Raw genomic sequence first — 12,091 nt, forward strand, 5'->3', positions numbered from 1 at the left:
CCAGCACATGCACATGCATGTCTTTCCTCTTCATGCACAAGCCGGTCCATGCTACTGCGCAGGTGCAAAGTACAGCCCAGCACATGCACATGCATGTCTTTCCTCTTCATGCACAAGCCGGTCCATGCTACTGCGCAGGTGCAAAGTACAACCTAACACATGCACATGCATGTCTTTCCTCTTCATGCACTAGCTGGTCCATGCCACTGCGCAGGTGCAAAGTACAGCCCAACGCATGCACATGCATGTCTTTCCTCTTCATGCACAAGCCGGTCCATGCCACTGCGCAGGTGCAAAGTACGGCAAAAATGAGCTGTTAACCTTGACTGATGTCAGAATTCGCAGAGAACAAGATGGCTGCTGTTATGGCACAGAGACGGCACATCCTGCAGCTGTGCCTGGCTAGGTTAGATGACACCGTGCATCAGTAAGGCAATGCTATTTAAAGGGGAACAATATAATAAATATGTAAGGGTGAAAGAGCCTATAAAGTAAAGCTCTGTGTTTGAGCTGCCAGGATCAGCAAGTGTCAGCTGCAATAACTTGTCCGCTCACCCGTAATCATTAGAGGTCTGAAACTCCATCCGCCACAGCCGTTTTCATCCAAAGTTTTCCAAAGCTGTGGCCACTCCCACCTGTGCTTCCTTGGTCCACCCTAAGCTCAGCAGCCACCTATTAGGCTGTGGCTACCGACCTGGGGGCAGGCCGAGGCGAAACAGGTCGTGGTGGCCACGGCTTCAGGAGACTAGAAAACATCAGTCTTGACGATAGAGGAGGCGGAGTTTAACCACTTTGCAACCAGACCTTGTTTCCCACTTATGGAGCAGAGCAGTTTTGACAGTTTAGCTATGTCCTTATTTAATCAGAAATAACTGTATCCCTACTTATGACACAGAAATGAAATATATATTGTTTTTGTCAAGAGAAACTAGGCTTTCGTTGTATGCTATTTTTTTCCCTCGAACAATTTTGTTTTCTATGAATTTTAATGGGAAAACAAAGAAAAAAATAGAAAGAAACATTTATTTCTCAGTTTTACCAATTCCAGTTTAAAAATAAAACGTGCTACTGTAGATAAAAACACACATTTTGTTTGGCTATTCTTACCACTTATCACAAAACTTAGATTATGTTCCTGTCCCAATTTATGGTGAAGATATTTGATTCTGAAATAATGCTACAGAGTGTATTTTTCACTATGAGCTGAGAAAATAAAAGTATTTTTAATGGTAAAAATCAATCTTATTAGCTCAGGAAACATATATTCCCTTTCCCCAATTCGTGCTGCATCAGATAATGCCAGAAATGTGCACAGGAGCAAGCCCAATCCTGCACAGCACTGCTTCTGCTACAACACGTACTGTATATCTACTGACTCGTGGCTTAGATGAAGTCACAGAGGACGTAGATATACTGTAGTGGTGGATATAGTGGTTAAGACATGCTCGGCTTATGAATCTACCATTAGTTATTAAAAGTATCCCCTGAACAACTTTTGTTGTTGTGTGTTTGGATTTTCTCCATGACTAACAGCGGGCCACATACAGCCAGATGCTGTCGATGAGTAACGACCCGTACCCCAGCAATGGGCAGTTTGGAGGGTACAGACAGCTGCACAAACAGTACTGCTTCTTACAGTCTACAGACAGCTGGTAATTACAGATGACCAGTGAGAGGCAAATAATCCTGGCTTGTATGCAGATTGTACGCAGTCTGGCATTGGGCCAATCGAATGCACCTCCTTTCCATCTTGATTGGTAACGTTATTTGTAAACAACAGGCAGCCAGGGCAGCTCTCTTCACAAAGTCAAATTGTATTATTATAAGTAATATAAATATTTTATTTTTAATAACTGTCATTTAGCAGGAAGCCATTTGTCAATGATGTTGTACAGTATCTTCGTTAAGAGTTCACTGATCACTTAAAGGGAGCCTGAACTGAGTAAAATTATTTAAAATAAACACACAATGTAGCTGCAAATGAATATTACATACTTACCTCTCGTCAGTTCCTCTCAGAAGCTCACCATTTTCTTCTAACAATTCCTTCCAGTTATGACAAGATTTTGTCAGACCTGAAATATATCCGTTCCTGTCAGTTATAGATCAGTTGCTGTCATTTATAACTGAAAGGACAACTGATGAGCAAGGTAATGTCCATGTTTCCTTATGGCGCAAGTGGGCGATATATATTACCGTTAAACAGTGTGCTGGGCCGGAAGCTTTTATGGGGTAATGGCCATTTTCAGAATGGAGAACGGAGAATTCCATCGATCACAGTGGACAAACAGGACACAGGAGAGGAGAAAGAGATTGACGAGCAGACTACATGGGAGGTAAGTATGACCTGTGTATATTTACTTTGACTTTTAATTTTCAGTTCAGGTCAGCTTTAAAGGACATCTGAGGTGACATGTGACATGATGAGATAGACATGGGTATGTACAGTGCCTAGCACACAAATAACTAGGCTGTGTTCATTTTTTTCTTTGCCTGAAAGAGTTAAAAATCAGTTATGCAAGTTACAGCTTCTGTCTGTGTCGCGACCGGGTCAGACTAAAGCATAACCCTCACTGATAAAGATTGCAGCCATAAAACACTTTACTGGCAGTAAATGGCTTCTGAGAGCAGAAAAGAGATAAAAAGGGTCAATAATTTGTAGATTTTTAGCTTTGGCATACTTCAATAAATGTGTCATTGAGAAGAAGCCATGAAACAGTTAAAACTTAAAAAAAAAGTAGATCCAAATATAAAATAAGACCGGCATAACTATAAAAGTCATTTTTAGGAGGAGGAGGATAGATACAGTTGTTTATCTCATTCGTCTATTTTCACCTCGGATGTAGTAAAAATGTGATGTTAATATTTCCAGAGAGGTTTACAGATATATTTTACATTCCGAGCGTCTCTTCGCAGGATATCGCAGATCCGTTCTTCGCTTACTGCAAGCAGCACGCCGACCGCTTTGACAGGAAATGGAAGAGGAAGAATTATTTGGCGTTGCAGTCGTATTGTAAGATGTCCTTGAAGGAGCGGGAGAAGCAGCTGACTACAGAGGCGCAGGTATTAACTCCGCCCCCTGACAGAGTGGAACCCCCCCCCACACACACACACACTCCCCTCCCCCTCTCCCTGACACACGGACACTCCTTTCCCCCGCTCCCTGACAGAGGGGCACTCCCCTCCCCCACTCCCTGACAGAGGGGCACCCCCCAATTCCCTCCCCCGCCCCCTTACACGGGCACTCCCCTCCCCGGCTCCCTAACAGAGGGGGACCCCCCTCCCCTGCTCTCCGAGAGAGGGGCACCCCCCCACACACTCCCCTCCCCCGCTCCCTGACAGAGAAGCATTGGTGGCCCCCCTATCACCCTCCCCCTGCCGGGAAAATGTAAATATAGAGCGGAGGTCATTTCCCTCGCTGGGGGTTGGAGTGTTTGCCTTTCATCAGGGCAGCTCTGAACTGAAATCTATGTTTGGTCTGCATATGATTGTGAAGATGTCATTAAGTCTGTGAGTGCCAATCCTGGGCTATATATAGGTTGTCAGCCCAGCATTATTCCCATGCCATGATTGTGTGTACCTTACCTCTCTCATTGTCTGCTTGTTTGGCTGCGCTGACTGCGGGGTGTACAGACCTGAGATATCTGTGGCTGCGCTGACCGCGGGGTGTACAGGCCTGAGACATCTGTGGCTGCGCTGACTGCGGGGTGTACGGACCTGAGACATCTGTGGCTGCGCTGACTGCGGGGTGTACAGACCTGAGACATCTGTGGCTGCGCTGACTGCGGGGTGTACAGACCTGAGACATCTGTGGCTGCGCTGACTGCGGGGTGTACAGACCTGAGACATCTGTGGCTGCGCTGACCGCGGGGTGTACCGACCTGAGACATCTGTGGCTGCGCTGACTGCGGGGTGTACAGACCTGAGACATCTGTGGCTGCGCTGACTGCGGGGTGTACAGACCTGAGACATCTGTGGCTGCGGGGTGTACAGACCTGAGACATCTGTGGCTGAGCTGACTGCGGGGTGTACAGACCTGAGACATCTGTGGCTGCGCTGACTGCGGGGTGTACAGACCTGAGACATCTGTGGCTGCGCTGACTGCGGGGTGTACAGACCTGAGACATCTGTGGCTGCGCTGACTGCGGGGTGTACAGACCTGAGACATCTGTGGCTGCGCTGACTGCGGGGTGTACAGACCTGAGACATCTGTGGCTGCGGGGTGTACAGACCTGAGACATCTGTGGCTGAGCTGACTGCGGGGTGTACAGACCTGAGACATCTGTGGCTGCGCTGACTGCGGGGTGTACAGACCTGAGACATCTGTGGCTGCGCTGACTGCGGGGTGTACAGACCTGAGACATCTGTGGCTGCGCTGACTGCGGGGTGTACAGACCTGAGACATCTGTGGCTGAGCTGACTGCGGGGTGTACAGACCTGAGACATCTGTGGCTGAGCTGACTGCGGGGTGTACAGACCTGAGACATCTGTGGCTGCGGGGTGTACAGACCTGAGACATCTGTGGCTGCGGGGTGTACAGACCTGAGACATCTGTGACTGCGGGGTGTACCGACCTGAGACATCTGTGGCTGCGCTGACTGCGGGGTGTACAGACCTGAGACATCTGTGGCTGAGCTGACTGCGGGGTGTACAGACCTGAGACATCTGTGGCTGAGCTGACTGCGGGGTGTACAGACCTGAGACATCTGTGGCTGCGGGGTGTACAGACCTGAGACATCTGTGGCTGAGCTGACTGCGGGGTGTACAGACCTGAGACATCTGTGGCTGCGCTGACTGCGGGGTGTACAGACCTGAGACATCTGTGGCTGCGGGGTGTACAGACCTGAGACATCTGTGGCTGCGGGGTGTACAGACCTGAGACATCTGTGGCTGCGGGGTGTACAGACCTGAGACATCTGTGGCTGCGGGGTGTACAGACCTGAGACATCTGTGGCTGCGCTGACTGCGGGGTTTACAGACCTGAGACATCTGTGGCTGAGCTGACTGCGGGGTTTACAGACCTGAGACATCTGTGGCTGCGGGGTTTACAGACCTGAGACATCTGTGGCTGCACTGACTGCGGGGTGTACGGACCTGAGACCTCTGTGGCTGCGCTGACTGCGGGGTGTACAGACCTGAGACATCTGTGGCTGAGCTGACTGCGGGGTGTACGGACCTGAGACCTCTGTGGCTGCGCTGACTGACTGCGGGGTGTACGGACCTGAGACATCTGTGGCTCCATAGGACAGTACATGCAGCCACAAGCCCCCTTTGTTCCTAGGGCTGCATATGGCTTTGCTTTCCTCTTCTTTGGCAGCAGCCTTCAGTAACTATTAAAGTTTCACTCCTTCCTCATTTGCATTGCTGCACCCCCTCCCCTCTCCCACCCTGGTCAGTGGTCGGAAGTCCCTGCAATGCAACCTGAGCACAATGAGTAGCGTTGAATTTTAATTTATGTTTGGGTGGATTCAGACCTGAATAATTGAGTTTTCTGTATAGAGGTGCCAAATCATTATTTTTTGTATTTCCACTTCCCTCAAATTAATTATGCAAATGCTAATTATGTATGCACTTAATATGTGCTCAGTAGGTCTTTGCATAGTTTGAAAGCTTTAATCAGCAGGCTACAGAAATACAACATTCCAGAACTTATACAGCAAACTGTGTAATTCCAGGTACAATCCCACAGCGTGCTGGTCAAGGAGGGGAGCAGATGATAGCTGTTTCATTGAGACCAGCACATGTACACTTTGCATTATGTACAGTAATACTGCCTGCCAGGGATTTTATCATTTCCCCAGAGAAGAATTATTAATGAATTGTGTCTCCCCTTTCAGGGTCGCATCTCCACCAGGTTACAGCAGTACCGCGTGAAGTCGGAGCTGGCCCGCAATACCAGGCCTCAAGCCTGGGTTCCCAGGGAGAAGCTCCCGCGGCCGCTCACCAGCAGCGCCTCCGCCATACGCAAGCTCATGCGAAAAGCAGAACTCATGGGGATCAGCACGGATATCTTCCCGGTGGACAACGCCGACATCAGCTCCAGCGTGGACGGAAGGAGGAAGCACAAACAGCCGGCCCTGACCTCAGACTTTGTCAATTATTACCTGGGTAAGAGAAGGTCCTCTTTAACTTTAGGCTTACACACTATGGAATGTTCTGCGGTTCGGTTACAGTTCAGTCGCACTGCAGCATTGCAGAAAAGTTGCATCCTATCTTAATGGTGTGGTGTTCCCGTACCGATAGGTATATAGTACCAGGAGGACAAAAGAAAGTTGTGTGCAGATCTGAGATTGTGTTTGGAATGGTATCTGGAGAAGAGATTAAAGTGGATCTGAGATAAACCTTGAGGGCTCGTTTCCACTATTGCGGTGCGGAATCGCCTGGATTCCACCGCTGATGAAATCGCATGCGGATGTGATTCCCCATGCGTTTTTTGCTGCAAATTCGCATAGCTGAGGGTATATGCAATTTTAACCATGTCACTGCCTGTGTGAATTTACATTGGTACCTATGCGAATTCGCGGCAAAAAACGCATGGGGAAAACGCATGCGATTTCCCTATTAAATACATTGCATGCGATTCGCATGCATTCCACTCTCAGGCGAATTCGTTGGCTCTTTTGTGCGTTCTTTCACCGCTCAAAAAAACGCACATCACCAACGCAACAGTGGAAACAGGCCCATTCACTTGCATACCATGTGTGAATCCGCATTCGTTGGACGCATGCGGATTCGCGATAGTGGAAACGAGCCCTCACTCATTGCATAATTGTGTTCCTTTCCTATTGCTTATAGGGCATTCCTCAAGCCAAATACTTTTGTTTTTGTTTTACTACTCTAATTCCCTATAAACTAAACAAGCCTCGCCCACAGCTTCCCCAGTGCCTTGGCACTCCATGTAGCAAGGGCTTATGGGAGCTCAGTTTGGGCAGGAGGAGGAGGTTACTAGCCAGAGATTTCAGAGGCGGAGGGAGGAGGAGAGGGGAGTGAAGTTTTCACAGGCCGAGGGGAGGAGATGCAGAGCAGCTTGCCTGTGTAATGTGACTAACAAAACATGGCCGCTCTCATTGTATCACAGGAAGAAATAATCATACACTGTTAAAGCTGTTTACAGCTAGATTTGCTCTAAACTTTAGATAAGATATATAGACAAGTTACTTGTTATAGTTAGTTTCTCATCTCGGATCCGCTTTAAGAGCATGTACTGCATTGACCAAGAGACAGATCTCCCTCTGTTCGGAGAGAGATCTGTCAGCTGCCCATACACTGCAGGCTGATTCCAGATCGATTTCAGCATGAAATCTCTCGGGAATCAGCCTCGTGATGTCACATCCGTTGCCTTGACGCCCTGGCATTGTACCCCCTGATGTGAAATGTGCATTGTGCAGTATACTTTACCCGTGATATCACACACGTGTCCACGTATATGCTGGCAACCACGTGGGGTTCGTGTATGTGCAAGGAGCGCTGAGCTAGCGGCGGACAATGACAGGTTAAAGAAAGTCTGGAGCCAAAATAAATTCTTCTTTTTGCCTTCTACTTATCTTAAGCAGTATGAGTAGAGGTGAAACGCTGCATCCGAGCGGCAGAACGTGGTTTTATTATCCCCCCCAAATTCTCGGGGCAAAAATCGGGGAGCACTTCCTGTAAGAGGCAGAGCTTTCACGCTGTAGCTCCGCCTCTACTGGAGTCCATCTCCGCCGATCGCTGCCTCTCCCCGCCCCTCTGTCTTCCTTCACTGAGAGGGGCGGGGAGAGGCGGAGATCTGCACTGAGATTAACTCCAATAGAGGCGGAGCTACAGTACAAAGCTCTGCCTCCCCGGGCAGCAAAATCCACGACTTTAAAAGACATGGAATTTTGCCCCGAGATTTGGGGGTTGTAAAGCCCTCGTTCTGCCGCAGGAATGCAGCGTTTCAGCTCTACTCATACTCAAAAATAGAAGGTAAAAAGAAGATTTTTATAATGACTTCAGATTCTCTTTAAGTATCTACCCAAGGGGCACATTTTCCCCCGGAGGAGGGGACAGAGCCAGGAGTTCCGTTGCTCGTCCCGATATTGCACACCATTACCTGATTGAACACCTCACCTGATCGAGAATGACGGCCCTTCATCTTGCAGCAGGTCCAATCCTTACGTACAACCAATTCGTCCTGAAATTGGTCACATCGCAGATCAGGCATGCTCTTGGCTGCACCCATTTTCATCTGATCTGATTATAATAATCGAATCGGATGGTCGATCAGCCACCAAGTCATCTGATGTATGACACTTTTTAGTAGTGTGTTGAGTGATAAAAAGTCAGAAGGGAGATATGTCTTAGAGTTGGAGATGACAGGAGCTGGTTAGGGAGTGAATGTGAGGAATTAATGAGAAAGTTGGTGGTTTATAAATTAATGATAAAATTAAAATAATATATTTGTGTGAGTTGTAACAAAACGTGTAACTCGTGTTGCGTGTCGTTCTACCCGAGAACAGAGCGGAACCTGCGGATGCTGCAGCTACAGGAGAACATGTGTGAGCAGAAGAATATTAAAGACAAGTTAGAAAACGAGCAAGAAAAACTACACATCGAATACAACAAGGTTTGTGCATTTTTTTCTCCTTGTCATAAATGTTTTATCATGTTTTAAAGCGTACCAGAGATAAACCATATTAGGGCCTCGTTCACATTGCCTTCCGATCGCGTTTGCGTCGGGCGTTTTTTGACATGTTTTTTTCCCCTTCCTGGCGATTTCTGTGCGTTGGGCGGTTTTAGTAAGCGTTTTTGCAGAGTGATTCCGTTTTTTTACCCCGGAAAATAATAAATACAATGTATTTATTCTTAAAAGCACAAATGCAATCGCTGCACAAAGAGATTTTGTGAGCGTTTGCGCTTTTCCTATACCTTCCATTGAGGCCAAATCGCCTCAAAAATGGTCAATGCAGCGCTTCTATGAGCGGTTTGGAAACATGATGTGAACTCTGTCATAGAGAATCGTTGCACAAGCGCCTTCAGGGTGATTTTGAAAAATCGCCAGCGCTTAAAAAGTCCAAAAGCGCCTCTAGTGTGAACGGGCCCTGAAAGTTTTATACATACCTGGGGCTTCCTCCAGACAGACCCACATGGATCGCTCTGATACCGCCATCCTCTGTCTTCTCCGTCTTCTGCACCGGTCCCCATAAATCCGGCCATTCTGAGCATGCGCTGTGTACTCACTCCAGCAGAGAATAGTACTGCGCAAACTGGCCGCGACTGGCAGAAGTTACGGCACCCGGTGCGGAAGACAGAGAAGACTGAGGAGGGCGGCGTGGGAGCGATCCGTGTGGATCCGTCTGGAGGAAGCCCCAGGTATGTATAAAACTTGTAATACGGTTATCACTGGTTGTATTTAAAGGATACGTTCAGGCAGTTTAAAAAATCATAATCCACTTACCCGGGGCTTCCTCCAGCCCCTGGCAGCCGTCCTGTGCCCTCGCCGCAGCTCTGGTGGCTCCCGGTGTCCTCCGCTGCAGAAGCCGTCCTCGCCAGGTCAGCTTCCAGGTCGGCTTCTTGTGCGCTCCACCGCGCGGGTCACGTGGTCTCGCCGACGCCATCAGGACGGTACTGCGCAGTAGTATAAGTTCTGCGCCTGCACAGTGCAATCCTAAAGGAAAGTTTTAACAACTAGTTACTGTACCTACTAGTCAATGCAGCTAGTTGCAATGGTCATTGACTAGATTTTGTGACTAGCTGTGACACAGTTGCCGTATGTCTACTTGATGTACACAGCTATCTGTATTTCCTTTGTATTTGAATAGCATATGGTCTCAGCCCCCGATTGAGTTCAAAACTGTCTGGGAAATACTTCAAACGCAGAAGAAAAGGACAGGCACTTTAAAAGAAAAAGAATGTTAATCATAAGTATTTCAAATGATATTGAACAAAGCTCCATAAAATCTCACAACATCAAGCTTTAGAAAGAGTGAAGCCTTCTAAAAATCATCTTTTTATTTGACATTTATCTTTAGCAATAACAGCACTGCTAAAACGCTGCATCCCCGCGGCAGAACGATGTCATTAAACCCCCCCCAAATACCGGGGCAAAATGTCATGACTTTCCAAGTCGTGGATTTCGTTGCCCGGGGAGGCAGAGCTTAGCGCTGTAGTTCTGCCTCCATTAGCGTCAATCCCAGCTGATCGCCGCCTCTCCCCGCCCCTCTTAGTGAAGAAAGACTGAGGGGGCGGGGAGCCTCCAGTAGAGGCAGAGCTACAGCACAAAGCTCTGCCTCTACCAGGAAGTGATCCCCGAATTTTGCCCCGGGGATTTGGGAGGTTTAATGATATCGTTCTGCCGCGGTAATGCAGCATTTTAGCACTGGTGATATTGCTAAAGATAAATGTCTAATAAATAGATGATTTTTAGAAGGCTTCAAACTCTCTTTAAGATGTATTTAAAATGTTTAGGAAATGCAGATCGAACGGTAGAAGTAAATGCCCGTGTACCAAGTCCTACATCTGACTGGTTATGTTAATTTTTATATTTTTTTCGTAAAAGTAATCCTACAAGTACAGGGGTAGGTGGGGTTGTAGTCTACAGGAAGAAGTTATTGAACAGTTTTAAAGAGGAACTCCAGTGAAAAGAATGTAATACAAAAAGTGCTTCATTTTTACGATAATTATGTATAAATTATTTAGTCAGTGTTTGCCCATTGTAAAATCTTTTAAATCCCTGATTTACATTCTGACATTTATCACATGGTGACATTTTTACTGTTTGCAGGTGATGTAGCTGCTGCATGCTTTTTTGGCAGTTGGAAACAGCTGTAAACAGCTATTTCCCACAATGCAACAGTGTTCACAGACAGGAAACTGCCAGGAGTACCACGGTCCTCAGAGTTTCCTGTGGGATGGGTTTCACCACAATATCAGTCATACAGCGCCCCCTGATGATCCGTTTGTGAAAAGGAAAAGATTTCTCATGGGAAAGGGGGTATCAGCTACTGATTGGGATGAATTTCAATTCTTGGTCACGGTTTCTCTTAAGCTTCATTGGTCTTAAAGGGACCTGAAGTGAGAAGTATATGGAGGCTGCTATATTTATTTTCTTAAACAATACCAGTTGCCCGGCAGTCCTGCTGATCTATTTGGCTGCAGTAGGGGCTGAATTACACCAGAAACCAGCATGCAGCTAATCTAGTCAGATCAGACAATAATGTCAGAAACACCTAACTTGCTGCATGCTTGTTCAGGGGCTATGGGTAAAAGTATTAGAGACAGAGGATCAGCAGGATAGCCAGGCAATGTGCATTCAGTGTTCTCCCCAGAAATTATTTCCAGCTGGGTGGCATGAAAAGTAGCTGGGTGGGGCGGGATGAGAGAATGCTGGGCTGGTGCTTCTGTGTGCAACTCTGCTAACAGCCTAGGAGGAGGTGAGTTGATGACAGCCGGGTGGTCACCAAAACTAGCCGGGTGGAGCACCCGGCTAAAAGAGCCTGGGGAGAACACTGTGCATTGTTTAAAAGGAAATAAATATGGCAGCCTCCATAATCCTCTCACTTCTGATGCCTTTTAAAGAACAAGCGACACCCATGCTAACCTAGAAAAAACCCACATATATAAGTAGATAAATACTACTTCTACTTACATAACAGATGTATTGCGCTATCCACGTTATGAATCCTGTGAATTTTACGATGGAAAAGCAGAGAATCCTATTCTAGGCAGTGGCCATCTTGCCAAGCTAATGCTGACATCATATCCTCCCTGACTCTTGTTTCCCCCCTCCCTTCTCTTGCTCATTGTGTATTCATTAGCTGCCCTCCTCCCAGAGTCTTCAGACACTCCCACTGAGGTGTATACTAGGAACTGCACTGTCTATTTTTTTTCTCCTCCAGTCGCTGAGTCACCTCAGCCTTGCTTGTAAACACAAGTGAGCAGGGGATCGTGTTTCAGATAAGCAGCTAGGCAGGGAAATAAATGGAAGAGGAGGAATATATTATAGATAAGAAGAACCCCCAGCATTCACCTGTTTGGCACTGACTACTAAAGGGCCAGTGCTCCTAAAGTATGTGATAACTCCAAACCATAACCGCAGAAAAAGTTTTGCAAGTTTTTTGAATGCAGGATTAGC

General features: G+C 47.3%; 1 protein-coding gene across 3 annotated transcripts in view; it reads left to right on the forward strand.

The window, feature by feature from the left end:
• Positions 1-12,091, forward strand: part of PHF14 (PHD finger protein 14) — a 300,907-nt gene that overhangs the window by 74,531 nt on the left and 214,285 nt on the right. For all 3 annotated transcript variants that reach the window (XM_068235081.1, XM_068235082.1, XM_068235083.1), the window contains 3 exons: positions 2,917-3,063; positions 5,838-6,108; positions 8,478-8,584. In XM_068235081.1, the coding sequence (XP_068091182.1) occupies positions 2,917-3,063; positions 5,838-6,108; positions 8,478-8,584 (525 nt within the window). The remainder of the gene's footprint in view (positions 1-2,916; positions 3,064-5,837; positions 6,109-8,477; positions 8,585-12,091) is intronic.

This window comes from Hyperolius riggenbachi, chromosome 5, assembly GCF_040937935.1.
Source record: "Hyperolius riggenbachi isolate aHypRig1 chromosome 5, aHypRig1.pri, whole genome shotgun sequence".
NCBI classification, from domain to species: Eukaryota; Metazoa; Chordata; class Amphibia; order Anura; family Hyperoliidae; genus Hyperolius; species Hyperolius riggenbachi.